Here is a 14,002-nt window from a genome sequence, read left to right as displayed (position 1 = left end):
ATATTCAAATGTTTAAACACAAGCAAGGTAATGCTTCAATCAGTGTTTTAGTTCAGGATGTGGCCTATATAGCCTAAAATAAAATACCAGCAAACTCCATCTGTGTTTTTAATCTTAGACAAACTGAAAAACTATTTAAAATGTGGAAATTTAAACCCAGCTATTTCAATAACCATTGGCTGGATCACAATTCCCAAGATGGGCCTCCAATTCCATGTCCAGTCTGTTTATTTCTGGATACTCTTTTATGATGCATACCACTAATACAAAATCCTTACATTCTTAGAGCTTGAGTTCTTGAAAATGTCCATGCCTTTTTACACCAGGCCAAATATTACTCAGCAATTCTGCTGTACCACACGTCCATCTCCATTTGTAACATAACTGGGTAATCTTTTCATGCTGTTTGATCTTGGAGTCCTAAATTGCTGCTAGAGGCATGACAGCCTTTTTTTCAGCTCCGAACAGCAAAACCTTTGTTTCCTGTGTGTAAGAAGTCAGCAGCTGAGTTTCTTGTGACCACTTTGTTTTACACATAGAATCTTTTTGCATGAGGATGACTGCCTCCCTTCATTTGAGGAATCTCTTCAGGAAATGAAGCACTGTAAGCCCTTGTGAGGACTCAACTGGATTATGGCTCCTACAGATTTTAAGGGTGGGATTTGTTGATTTTTTGTGCTGTTGCAAATTATCTTGTTCTTGAGGGTAAGAGACTGTAAGTGGTTCAAGTGTGTCCCTGCATAACAATCCTCTTTGGTCCACAGCTCTGCCTGGGGTAGGTACTCACAAAAACTTTAAAAAAAGAGAGGAACCCCAGGGGTGCTGTGTGTAGAGTGCTCACAGCAAGCCTGTCAGGTGCAGAGGCTTTGGGACCCCCAGAGAACACAGGAAGTATTCCCTGAACATGCAAGTGCTGTTGCACCTGAGCAACCGAGCAGAAACCAGTTGTAGCGGTGTCCTTCGCTGTGTCTCGCTGCAGAGACCTTCCCTGGCTCTTGCTGCACACAGATGCTCCCTGCTCCTCCTGTACGTGGGAGTTAAAGCTGTCCTGCACCAGGAGCTGTCTGTCTGTCTGTCTGTCCTGCAGATGGCAGAGCCTGGGCTCTGCTCTGGGCAGGGGCTGAGCAGTGCAGGCAGGGGTGGAAGGGAAATGGGTTCTCAGCTCTCCGTCTGCTCCTCAAGCAATGGAACTGAGGTTTTAAAGGTGGTCAGGATTTTTCTTCTCATTGCTCTTCTTCATTGCCTGTCTACAGATGTACCTTTACTTGGCTTTCGTGTGGCCGGGTTACCCCAAGACTGTAAGGAGGGAGCTGAGAAATCTTTTGTGTGTGTGCAGTCAAACCCAAAACACCTGAAAAACAAAGCCAGGGCCTTCCTGAAGGTGCCGAGGGCTTGAATCCAAGTCAGACTGGGTAAGAAAAGAGGAACCCTTAAAATGAAAGCAGACTGTTCTTGTGCTTCCTGGGCCAGGTGAATTGCATCTTTTTTTTTTTATGGGATGATCACAGATCACCCCAGGCTGGTGGGACCTCAAACCTTCACGCGGTGCCACCTTTTGTGGAAAACAAAGCCTAGGTGTGGTTTTCCAGCTGTGTCTGAAGAACTTCCAGGGATGGGGACTCGCTCAATTGCTCTAACTGAAAAAAAATTCTCTGTTTTATCAAGATTAAAAACTTTCCTGTGCTTCTGATGTCTATTACCTACAAAATAATTAATAATTACTTTATTTATGCCATGACATTTTTACTCATTTAAAACTTTGTCAGAAGTTTGTTCTCAATGCATTTAATTTTATTGCAATAAAGCAGACCACAAAAGCTTTTCTGTCCTTACCCTGGGACTCTTAAAAGCAAAGAAAGAAACAAACAAAGAATTGTTACTTGCAATCAGCTAAACATGAGCAGGTTGGTTTAATTCTGTTATGTCCTCCCTGTATTCTTGAGGAGTCTGGCCAGTTCAGAATTACTTTTGTCAAATACTTTGTTCAGCAGCCTGGAATAAAGTTCAGTTTATTGTATTTATTGTTAAATTTCAGTCCTGCCTGTGTCATACGCTTGGCAAAGTGTGAAGTAAATATGGCTACAGTAAAAAAAACTACAAGAGAAATTTTTCTGCACCAAAAAAATCCATGATAACTTGCTTAGATGCTTCCATGCTGCACTTTATTACAATTTAAACATCAAAAAGCCATTAACTGGACTGTTGCTACCATTCCTGGATATGTAGGAAGGTAAAAATGTGTTTGATCCTCTCTGAAGGATCTCTTTTGGCCTTCTGAAGAGAATAAACAAACAGCCCCATCAAGAGCTGCAAAAAGCAGGTTCCAATAGTGACAGGTTTAGATCTGCAAATTAATTCAGAAATGTAACAGGATGCATGGAAATGTATTTCCAACAAGAACATGGAAAAAATAATAAAATTAATTTTCATCATCCAAATTGAGCGAAATAAGCATCTCCATGTAAGTGGCATTGAGCTGGACAAATACAGACAGCATCTTTATTCACTTTTTGTCAAGAAGCTTCATGAAGCACTGATTTCTGTGTCTTATCAATGGTACAGATTATCAGAAGTGTGCTCGTTAGAAGATCATTATTTCTCTTCCAATTCTGTCCCCAAAATGCATAATACAAATACAATTAAATGCTTGGGGTGTTGGGGTTTTATTCAACCAAAGATAAGCCTTAACCACGTTTCCTTCTCCATTTTTCTTTCATAGCAGAAATCTAAGACCAGAAGGCTGGAAGCAACAATTCACTTTCTGGGTTTTACTTTCTAATTTGTATCTTTTTCTCAACCTGCCTCATTGCTTTAAGGTGATTTGTAGAAATCTCATGTATTTCAGACTTCTGTCCTCTCATCAGTTTTGGATTAAGTTGTCCAATGCACTTAAGAGATAATCTGGGGGCCCTCTTATTTTAAGAAACAAGGCTAGGAGTGCACATATTGTTTTACTGCATTCCATTACAGCTGTTTTTCATCACAGCAGCGTGGTTTGAGTAGAGAGGATCCAGAGACCTCAGCCATTCAAAGGGAATCATTGGTGTGCTAAAGATGGCAGGGGCAAAATCTGCCAGGTAATGGTAGCAGTGTGTCTGGAAAGGAAAAATACAAGAAATGTTCTACTTGAGGTACAGGAAATCAGGGTTGTGGTTCCTCTGAGCTCCTGAGGCTTTCTTGGAGAGCCTTTATTGTCTGATAAAAAGACCCTGGGCCAGAGGAGTGCAGAATACTTCACAATACTCTGATATTCACTTAGTTGCTTTCTACTTTAATGCAATTTTACCATTGTCTTTTCACATACAATGTGGGAGAAAGTCCTGGAAGCTTTTCAGCATTTAATCTTGTCTCCAGGTTAAAGGTACAGATTCTGCTTTAGTCAACTGATTGAGCTGGGTGGAGTTATGTCAGGGAGAGACAAGGCATAAAATGTGTAGACTTTAAAAGTAAGAACTATGCTTCTGAGTGTAAAACATCTAAACCCTCATCTAATTTGACATACAATTTAAAAAGCAAAGGCAGATCTGTCTTTATATATTATTAATTACCAAATACTGGCAGAAATTCACTTGCACCTGATGATCTGCTTCTTTATCTAGATGCCCTCCTGAGAAAATCCACTTCACTGCGAGTTTGATGTTTCTCAGGATTTTATTCCATCACCAACTTCTGTTTTTAATGACAATGTAACACTTCAAAGTCCAATTTTCATTTACAAAGTGCTGACTTTCTCTAAAATATGGGTAGAAATTAATGTGTCTATAGAAAGTCATGTTTCACTTCAAAACAAACTCGTGTGAAAAACTATTTATGGGATGGAAAGCTTTTTGTAACACCACCAAGGTCATGGGTTCAGTCAAGGCCTACATGAATCGGCCACTCACTTAAGGAGCTGGACTCACGATCCTTTTAATCCTTTCCAACTCAGACTAAGAAAGAAGAGAAACTACTCTTGCCCAGAACTCCTGAACTGCTTCCTGCACTGATCCTGCCTGCAGTTCCTGTCCCAAAGCATCTTAAGAGCTTTGATGCACTGTGGTGTGTCTGCTCTGCCTTCAGCTGATGATCGCTGTGCCCCCAGAGCCGCCCGAGCGCTGGTGCCGCTATCAGGGCCCGGAATGGCTGCGTGTGACTGTGTAACTGTGTGTGTGACTGTGTGTGTGACTGTGTGTGACTGTGTGTGACTGTGTGTGACTGTGTGTGACGGTGTGTGACTGTGTGTGTGACTGTGTGTGTGACTGTGTGTGTGACTGTGTGTGACTGTGTGTATGACTGTGTGTGTGACTGTGTGTGGCTGTGTGTGTGGCTGTGTGTGACTGTGTGACTGTGTGTATGACTGTGTGTGTGACTGTGTGTGGCTGTGTGTGACTGTGTGACTGTGTGTGTGACTGTGTGTGACTGTGTGTGACTGTGTGTGTGACTGTGTGTGTGACTGTGTGTGACTGTGTGTGGCTCTGTGTGTGACTGTGTGTGTGACTGTGTGTGACTGTGTGTGTGACTGTGTGTGTGACTGTGTGTGACTGTGTGTGTGACTGTGACTGTGTGTGACTGTGTGTGTGACTGTGTGTGTGACTGTGTGTGTGACTGTGTGTGTGACTGTGTGTGTGACTGTGTGTGGCTGTGTGTGACTGTGTGACTGTGTGTGTGACTGTGTGTGACTGTATGTGTGACTGTGTGTGACTGTGTGTGTGACTGTGTGTGTGACTGTGACTGTGTGTGACTGTGTGTGTGACTGTGTGTGGCTGTGTGTGTGACTGTATGTGGCTGTGTGTGTGACTGTGACTGTGTGTGTGACTGTGTGTGACTGTGTGTGACGGTGTGTGACTGTGTGTGACGGTGTGTGTGACGGTGTGTGTGACGGTGTGTGTGACTGTGTGTGACTGTGTGTGTGACTGTGTGTGTGACTGTGTGTGTGACTGTGTGTGACTGTGTGTATGACTGTGTGTGTGACTGTGTGTGGCTGTGTGTGTGGCTGTGTGTGACTGTGTGACTGTGTGTATGACTGTGTGTGTGACTGTGTGTGGCTGTGTGTGACTGTGTGACTGTGTGTGTGACTGTGTGTGACTGTGTGTGACTGTGTGTGTGACTGTGTGTGTGACTGTGTGTGGCTCTGTGTGTGACTGTGTGTGTGACTGTGTGTGACTGTGTGTGTGACTGTGTGTGTGACTGTGTGTGACTGTGTGTGTGACTGTGACTGTGTGTGACTGTGTGTGTGACTGTGTGTGTGACTGTGTGTGTGACTGTGTGTGGCTGTGTGTGACTGTGTGACTGTGTGTGTGACTGTGTGTGACTGTATGTGTGACTGTGTGTGACTGTGTGTGTGACTGTGTGTGTGACTGTGACTGTGTGTGACTGTGTGTGTGACTGTGTGTGGCTGTGTGTGTGACTGTATGTGGCTGTGTGTGTGACTGTGACTGTGTGTGTGACTGTGTGTGACTGTGTGTGGCTGTCTGTGTGTGTGAGCCCTGCCCGTGTGTCTGTCTCTGTGTGTGAGCCCTGTCTGTGTGTCTGTCTGTGTGTGTGAGCCCTGTCTGTGTGTCTGTCTCTGTGTGTGTGAGCCCTGTCTGTGTGTCTGTCTCTGTGTGTGTGAGCCCTGTCTGTGTGTCTGTCTCTGTGTGAGCCCTGTCCGTGTGTCTGGCTGTGTGTGTGAGCCCTGTCTGTGTGTCTGGCTGTGTGTGTGAGCCCTGTCTGTGTGTCTGACTGTGTGTGAGCCCTGTCTGTGTGTCTGGCTGTGTGTGAGCCCTGTCTGTGTGTCCGTCTCTGTGTGTGAGCCCTGTCTGTGTGTCTGTCTCTGTGTGTGAGCCCTGTCTGTGTGTCTGTCTCTGTGTGTCTGGCTGTGTGTGTGAGCCCTGTCTGTGTGTCTGTCTCTGTGTGTGAGCCCTGTCTGTGTGTCTGGCTGTGTGTGAGCCCTGTCTGTGTGTCCGTCTCTGTGTGTGAGCCCTGTCTGTGTGTCCGTCTCTGTGTGTGAGCCCTGTCTGTGTGTCTGTCTCTGTGTGTGAGTCCTGTCTGTGTGTCTGGCTGTGTGTAAGCCCTGTCCGTGTGTCTGTCTCTGTGTGTAAGCCCTGTCTGTGTGTCTGTCTCTGTGTGTGAGCCCTGTCTGTGTGTCTGTCTCTGTGTGTCTGGCTGTGTGTGTGAGCCCTGTCCGTGTGTCTGTCTCTGTGTGTGAGCTCTGTCTGTGTGTCCGTCTCTGTGTGTGAGCCCTGTCTGTGTGTCTGTCTCTGTGTGTGAGCCCTCTCTGTGTGTCTGTCTGTGTGTGTGAGCTCTGTCTGTGTGTCTGGCTGTGTGTGTGAGTCCTGTCTGTGTGTCCGTCTCTGTGTGTGAGCCCTGTCTGTGTGTCTGTCTCTGTGTGTGAGCCCTCTCTGTGTGTCTGTCTGTGTGTGTGAGCTCTGTCTGTGTGTCTGGCTGTGTGTGTGAGCCCTGTCTGTCTGTCTGTCTCTGTGTGAGCCCTGTCTGTGTGTCTGTCTGTGTGTGTGAGCTCTGTCTGTGTGTCTGTCTCTGTGTGTGAGCCCTGTCTGTGTGTCCGGCTGTGTGTGTGAGCCCTGTCTGTGTGTCCGGCTGTGTGTGTGAGCCCTGTCTGTGTGTCTGGCTGTGTGTGTGAGCCCTGTCTGTGTGTCTGGCTCTGTGTGTGAGCCCTGTCTGTGTGTCTGTCTCTGTGTGTCTGGCTGTGTGTGTGAGCCCTGTCTGTGTGTCTGTCTCTGTGTGTGAGCTCTGTGTGTCCGTCTCTGTGTGTGAGCCCTGTCTGTGTGTCCGGCTGTGTGTGTGAGCCCTGTCTGTGTGTCCGGCTGTGTGTGTGAGCCCTGTCTGTGTGTCCGTCTCTGTGTGTGAGCCCTGTCTGTGTGTCCGTCTCTGTGTGTGAGCCCTGTCTGTGTGTCTGTCTCTGTGTGTGAGCCCTGTCTGTGTGTCTGTCTCTGTGTGTCTGTCTCTGTGTGTGAGCCCTGTCTGTGTGTCTGGCTGTGTGTGAGCCCTGTCTGTGTGTCCGTCTCTGTGTGTGAGCCCTGTCTGTGTGTCCGTCTCTGTGTGTGAGCCCTGTCTGTGTGTCTGTCTCTGTGTGTGAGTCCTGTCTGTGTGTCTGGCTGTGTGTAAGTCCTGTCTGTGTGTCTGTCTCTGTGTGTGAGCCCTGTCTGTGTGTCTGGCTGTGTGTGAGCCCTGTCTGTGTGTCCGTCTCTGTGTGTGAGCCCTGTCTGTGTGTCTGTCTCTGTGTGTCTGGCTGTGTGTGTGAGCCCTGTCTGTGTGTCTGTCTCTGTGTGTGAGCCCTGTCTGTGTGTCTGTCTCTGTGTGAGCCCTGTCCGTGTGTCTGGCTGTGTGTGTGAGCCCTGTCTGTGTGTCTGGCTGTGTGTGAGCCCTGTCTGTGTGTCTGTCTCTGTGTGTGAGCCCTGTCTGTGTGTCTGGCTGTGTGTGAGCCCTGTCTGTGTGTCTGGCTGTGTGTGTGAGCCCTGTCTGTGTGTCTGTCTGTGTGTGAGCCCTGTCTGTGTGTCTGGCTGTGTGTGTGAGCCCTGTCTGTGTGTCTGTCTGTGTGTGTGAGCCCTGTCTGTGTGTCTGGCTGTGTGTGTGAGCCCTGTCTGTGTGTCTGTCTCTGTGTGAGCCCTGTCTGTGTGTCTGTCTCTGTGTGTGAGCCCTGTCTGTGTGTCTGGCTGTGTGTGAGCCCTGTCTGTGTGTCTGGCTGTGTGTGTGAGCCCTGTCTGTGTGTCTGTCTGTGTGTGAGCCCTGTCTGTATGTCTGACCCCGCCGAGCCCGCGGGGCGCTCCCGCCGCAAGATGGCGGCGCCGCGGCCCCGCCCCCGCCTCGCCCAAGATGGCGGCGCGGCCCCGCCCCCGAGCCGCGCGGGCCCCGCACGCGGCAGGGCCGGGCGCGCGCCGCCTCGCGCGGTCGCAGTCGTGACGTGTGCGGGCTCTCGGCGCATGCGCGGGGCGGGCGGCGATGGCGGCGGCGCGGTCGCGCGCAGGTACCGCGGGCGGGCGCGCGGGGCCCGGGGCGCGCGGGCGCGGCGCTGCCCCGGAGCGGGGCCGGGCGGGGCGGCGGGAGCGGCGCCAGGGGCGCGGGGGGCACGGAGCGGGGCCGGGGGCGGGCAGGGCCCGCTTCCCGCCCGCCCGGCCCGGCCCGGCGTCGCCGCCTGCTTTGCCTTTCTGCCGTGAGGCGCTTTCCGCCCGGCGGCGCGGCCCGGGCACGCGGCCGGAGCGGGGGCTGCCCAGGGGTAAAGGAGCTCTCACGGGCCCGGGGGCGGGCCCAGGGCCGGCGGGAGGCGGCGGGGCCCGCGTGGGTCCCGGCCCCGGCGGCCGGGCCCGAAGGCCGGCGGCGCGCCGCGCTGCCCCGCGCCCGCCGGGGAAGCGAATAGCACCGTGAATCCGGGATCCGCAGCCGCATCTTTCCCTCGGGCTTCCTAGGAATGGGAATGCCTTTTTGAGCTTTGAGACGCCTTAGTGCCATTTTTAAGAAGTGCCTTTTTTGAGGTTGGCCTTAGGAAAATAACATAACTTGCCTTACAACTTTCTGTGTTTCCCAAAGTGACGCATGTTGCCTACCAGGCTTTAGAGATGTAAAACTAATGTTTTGAGACTTTTTTCCTTTCCTTGTTTCGAGGTTGTTTTTTTTTTGTTGTTGTTGTTTGATTTTTTTTGGGGGGGGGGGGTGAGGGGGTGGGTTTTTGTTTGATATTTTTTGGCCCCGAATTAAAATAGCCTGACGGTATTTGTTTCAAAGATTGCAGCTGCACTTTATTTTACTAGATTGCAGTTACGGAAGATAGACACCCGGGAGATTCTACCTTCTGCCATGGCTCAGTTTGGAGGACAGAAAAATCCCCCTTGGGCTACTCAGTTTACCGCCACTGCGGTGTCTCAGCCAGGTCAGTTTACACGCGATGTTTGAACCCTGACATCTAGTAGATTTGGAGATTCCATACTTGGGTATGCACTTCAGAGTGGCACGATGCTAGCTAACTTATCTAAAATCTATTTAGGTGGTTTAAATTGGGAGTTTTTTCCCACAGTAGAGACTTCAAAAGTTGTTGCCCAATACTGTCTGTTAGTTTTGTTTGTTATTTGGTTTTCTTAAGGGGTGTGAGTAAAATCCCAGGTCAATTTCTATTGATTGTTTCAGTCAATAAACAACGTATTAAATTACTCATATCCCAAGATGTGTAAATCAAATTACCTCCTATTAAATTACATGGTTCTGGACTAAATACTATCAGCTCCAGTAAGGCATTGCAGATTTCTTAAGTGCTGCTTGAGTTTCATTTCCTGGGCAGCCTGAATCAATGTTTACATATTACTTTATTTATTTGTTTTATTAATAGATTAGATATAGTCAACATAGTGGAAAGTTCTCGGAAATTTGTTATTTGGATGTGAAGGGGGGTATTTATTTTTTAATGTTAAATTAGAATTTAAATGTCCCTATAACCAGAGGTGTTGCCCTTTGATTTGGCTAAGAAATGTTACCAATTGCAAGCCACTGTTTAAAAACCCTGGCTGGCTCCATTTGCACATTGGCTTACAGCAAAGAAGGTTTGAAGCAAGAATGTGAATCTTGATGCATGATGAATTTTGGTGCTTCCATTTCCAGTTCTGGGGTGCCTTGGGCTTTCCTTGAGTACAAAGAAGGTTTTGTTTGTTAATTAAATGTCAGAGTTATGTTGTGCAGTGTGAAGAGAGTTCAGCAAAGCTGTGGCACTCGGAGCGTTCAGGGTGTTGGGTTCTGCAGTTGCTCTGGTTTGATGTGAAGTTCCGTGTCACACCTCCCTTTGTCAATGGCTGCCTGGCAGAGCTGGGAATGTGTGATGTTCTTTGGAGGTGCATCTCTGGGGAGGGAATCTTTCTCCTCTCCTGACTCGGTTTCTTTCCCAAAGTGAATCCTCTCCCTGCAGTGTTTCCTGTGGGCACTGATCCAGTCCCGTTGTATCCCCAGGGAGTGACCACCCACCCTGTGCCTCGCAGCACTGTGTCCCCGTGTGCCTTTTCCTCCCTGCCCACTCTGCTCCATTCCCTGTGTAAACTGTTGCTGTCCCTAAGCAGCTGCCCACAGGCAGTTTTTCCCTGTTTCTTGGCGTAGCTCACACTTCCCTTATCCAAATGGCACCATCTCCCTCTGTAAGAAAATCCCTAACAGCTGGAAAGAGTTGGGAATGTGGGAGAGACAAACTTTGCTCTTGGTTCTCATGTCAGACTGGGGGAGATGCTGGGCTGGACTGTTCTTGGTGTGTTGGCTGATGTGACAGCTGATGCATCAAAAATAGTGGGGGAAGCTGGAGCACCAGCTCCATGTCCTGTTCCAGAGGGAAAGCAGCACAAAACTTGCCAAGGGGAGGAGCTGGCGGTCATTTTAGAGCTTGCTGAGGTGGGAGCAGGAGGGGGCCCTGGAGGAGGGGTGGATGGAGCACACATCAGCCTCTTACCCCTTTTCTTATGCTTGTGACTCTGCCTTGGCCAGTCTACTTCTGAGCCTCCTTAAATGAAATTAAGTGCAGATGTAACTGGGATAGGACTGGTCAACATCAGTTTGCTGTGAAAGATTTTTCACCTGCTCAATGAGGCCAGCATCTGCAGGGATTTATAGCTGTTCATCTCACCCAGCAGCACCTGACTCAAACATGAGAGCCACTAAAGATGTAACATTTGGTTGCACTTCTACCTTCTTCCTGTGCTTGCCCACGTTCCTTCATGTTCCTGGTGTCTTCTTCAAGCTGTGGTGTCATTCCCTGTTCCTGCTCCAGTCCACAGTCACCATGTCTGCATCCTCCTTCTTCCCCATGTGCTCTGTTGAATGCAGTGCCTGGGATTCTTCTGCCCAGCTGCTGTTCTAGTACATGCTTGTTCCCCTGCTTTTTTAATTTATAGTACATAGGAAGAGCACAGCAAGCATCTTTTGGAAGGTAAGCAGTGCTCTTTGACACTGCTGGGAGCTGAAGAAATGTTTCTGCTTGAACTTGCCCCTTTCAGTGTGAAGTTGTGACCTTCCAGAGAGGCTGTATTCTAAGCAAGAGGTTCTGTCAGAGCTCAGGTGTGCTGACCAGCCTCAACTGCTGCTCACCTGTGTTGCACCCAAGAAATGGTGCATGTTGGCTTGTCCTTGTGAATCTCCGTGTTAGTAAACTCATTTTAAAAACATTATTTCAGAGGGTTGGCCAAAGCTGTTACATATATTTATGCATGCCAGCTGTTTTCATCCAGGTTCCTTCTCAAAAGCTTTGAGATGCTTGGGTATGAGGGATGGCGATCTTGATTTTTGTGACAAAAACAACATGATATATAGTTTTTTCCAAGCTATCGGAAGCATTGAGTAATGGTGTTAGAAGCCCAATTTGATAATTGCAAAAAAGGTAATATCAACACTGGGGTTTTGTGTTTTTCATTGTTTTGGTTTAGGGATTTTTTGGTGGATTTTTTTTTAATTGCTGATGTGGATACTGCCTTGGCCATCCTTGCTGAAGAAGTAACTAAATGAGTTAAAGTTCTTAATTATGAAGGTGTGGCAGACTAGTTGTAAACTGATGTGCTGTGTAATGAAGGGTCTGTGATCCCTTTTGGAGGGCTTAATTACTCTCTGTGCCTATGGAATTAGAAGAGGGATGGGCAATTCCAGGTGCCAGCAGAGATTGATGTGTGAAGAGAAACTCCTACATGTAACACAGTGAATTTTTGTCTGCTCCTCAGCTCATGCGTTTCTGCATCACAACACTAAAACCAGAATAAAGCCCCCGCCATGGTGGTTAAGCATTGTTAAAGCATTAATTAAATCATGCCTACTAGAGAAAATGACTTTTAACTTGCATAATGATACGCAAACTCCTGAAACTCCTGCAAAGGAGAATTCCCTCCTCCTCTCTAGCTCTTCATTTTTGGCACCTCTCTGGTTTGTGTCACAGTGCTTGCCCTGTGCTGTTCATGGGTTATGATGAAAAGCCTGGTTTTACAGAACTGTAATGCTGGGGAAGTGCTGGCTCTGCTGTGTTCTGCCTGATTGGTGGTGTTGTCTTTGACTTAATTGCATTGGAGTGAGGAATGGTGCAGCTGATGAGAGCTGAAATGCCTGGAGCTTAGTGTCTTGTTACTGCTGGTGGCCCTGTGAGGTGACTGAAGCAATGTGTGAGAACAGGGTGAGCATGTGGTGAATCTCAGCCCACGGAGGAACAGGAGCTGGGGCACAGTGTGCTGGCTTGCTGTAAACAGATGTCCCATGACAAATAGGCTGAGCCTGGTTTCTAGTGTCTGCCTGTTAAAAGGAGTGGTTTTGGAGTAGGTAGTGAGTATTGCAAGTGTGTGAAACTTAAAGAAATTTGGAAGCCCATGGACCCAATCTCACAATTTCTGACAACTGTGAGAAGTGTCCCAAGCCCTGCACAGCCTTTAATGTAATTCTAATCAACCTATGTCACTTACCAAGGAGACATAAATAGGTCTGTATTTTGAAGATGTTTCCCCAACTCCTAGGGATCTTTAGGGTTTTAGGGTAGGAAGAGAGTCTTCTAAATACTGTCTTTGTGTTGGTTGCAACAGAAATGTCTATAGCCTAACCCAGAGCTGCAGCCTAGGACCTCAGTTTGTCTGAGCCCTTCCAGCTGGAGTTGCCACACAGTATTTGGTGCCAGTGGGAGTTGTTTGCACGGCATTTGAAAGAAGGCATCTCCATTGCTGTACTTGCTGAGGTGATTACAAATCCTAAGAAGTCACTGCAGATGCTTGTTGCCAGTAATAATAATGTGGCAGTCAGATGTCAATTCCAGACTCGGTCTGATTCATTCTCGGTCTCCCGTTTTTCTGTGTGATTTTTTCTCTTTGTTCTCTATCTTTTTTTTAACTAGTAATACAAACTCAGTTGGCTAATTAATTGCAGCCTGTTTGACCAAGATGAGTACACAGATGAAAATCTTGGAATACTTTGGGGCACATCAGTGGGATCAAGATATAGCTTTGAAAAACTTGTTACTACAGGTGTTACACTTTGAGAGGATCTTGGCTGTCTTTTTTGCCCTTTCTTAGTAAGTTGATCTGCAGTGTTGTAGATGACAGACACCCAGTTAATATTAAATGCTCCAAAAGTGACAGCAGAGATGGCAAACTTTCTTGTTTTTTCTTAGTTGACAAAATGGGATAAAGGTCTTAGGATGGGCTGGGAATTGCTTGAGATAATTCTGGATTATGCTGAAATGGAGATTACCATATGAAACTGAAGAGCTGGATAGTCCCAAGATCTGGTTTTGGGAGTAAGCATTTTTGTGGGTACTGTTGGTACACAAAGTAGGAGAAAAGTTGTGAAATTTGCTTTTGTTAATGCTTCCCAACTCCATCCCCCTGTGCTGGAACAGCATTAGGATAAAACTGTGGACTGAATGACAATAGCTGGCATAGTCACACACGTTCAAAGGTAACAGCATGGAGCAAATTTCTGCACTAATGGGAATTTCTGCTTGGCATGTGGAAATAAGAGGAGATAGATGAATGCATTGGTTATTTGCTGTGACTGAGCCAGCAAAGTATTACAGCCAAGAAAAGTGAAAGTTGTCCCAGGATACGGCAACAAAGCTGTTGACTTACATTTAAAGGTCTGTTTAAGGCGTGTTAAGTGAGACAGTGGTGAGGATCCAGTTCAGCTGGTGTCCTTCTGGATGGTCCAAACTGCACATTCAAATTGAAGCTGGTGATGAAGCAAGAGGATCAAGACACTGGAGCATTTGTCAGCAGAGAAGCCTCAAATTTTGTTTGCTGGCTTCTAAAGAAATGCAAATTTTGGAATTTTCCAGGGGGAAGAGTTAATTAAATGCTTTATGTTGCAGAATGCTTGATTTCACTTTTAAAATACTGTTACTTCCTGGAATGCTTACGTGGCAATATTTGATACAGATCATAGTGATAGCAATTATTTTCAGTGCAGTTTATGTATTTCTTTCCTGTTTCATTCCAAAATTAAAATATGATCAGTGCGATCAGCAAAGACTGCTCTGCTGGAAAAGGCAGTGTGGTAGGAAGGGTGACATTCAGGACCTGTTGAGTGGGGTACAGCATTA

The 14,002-nt window shown here is 47.4% G+C and overlaps 1 protein-coding gene across 5 annotated transcripts in view; it reads left to right on the top strand.

The window, feature by feature from the left end:
- Window positions 1-7,879: 7,879 nt before the first annotated feature.
- CCAR1 (cell division cycle and apoptosis regulator 1) overlaps window positions 7,880-14,002 on the top strand; it is a 29,284-nt gene continuing 23,161 nt past the window's right edge. For all 5 annotated transcript variants that reach the window (XM_021529068.3, XM_021529067.3, XM_021529066.3 and 2 more), the window contains exons 1-2: window positions 7,880-7,942; window positions 8,724-8,842. In XM_021529068.3, coding sequence (XP_021384743.2) covers window positions 7,899-7,942; window positions 8,724-8,842 — 163 coding nt within the window. In that variant the 5' untranslated portion in view covers window positions 7,880-7,898. The remainder of the gene's footprint in view (window positions 7,943-8,723; window positions 8,843-14,002) is intronic.

The sequence above is a fragment of the Lonchura striata genome, chromosome 7, assembly GCF_046129695.1.
Source record: "Lonchura striata isolate bLonStr1 chromosome 7, bLonStr1.mat, whole genome shotgun sequence".
NCBI lineage: Eukaryota > Metazoa > Chordata > Aves > Passeriformes > Estrildidae > Lonchura > Lonchura striata.
This window is presented reverse-complemented; position numbering and strand designations above follow the sequence as displayed.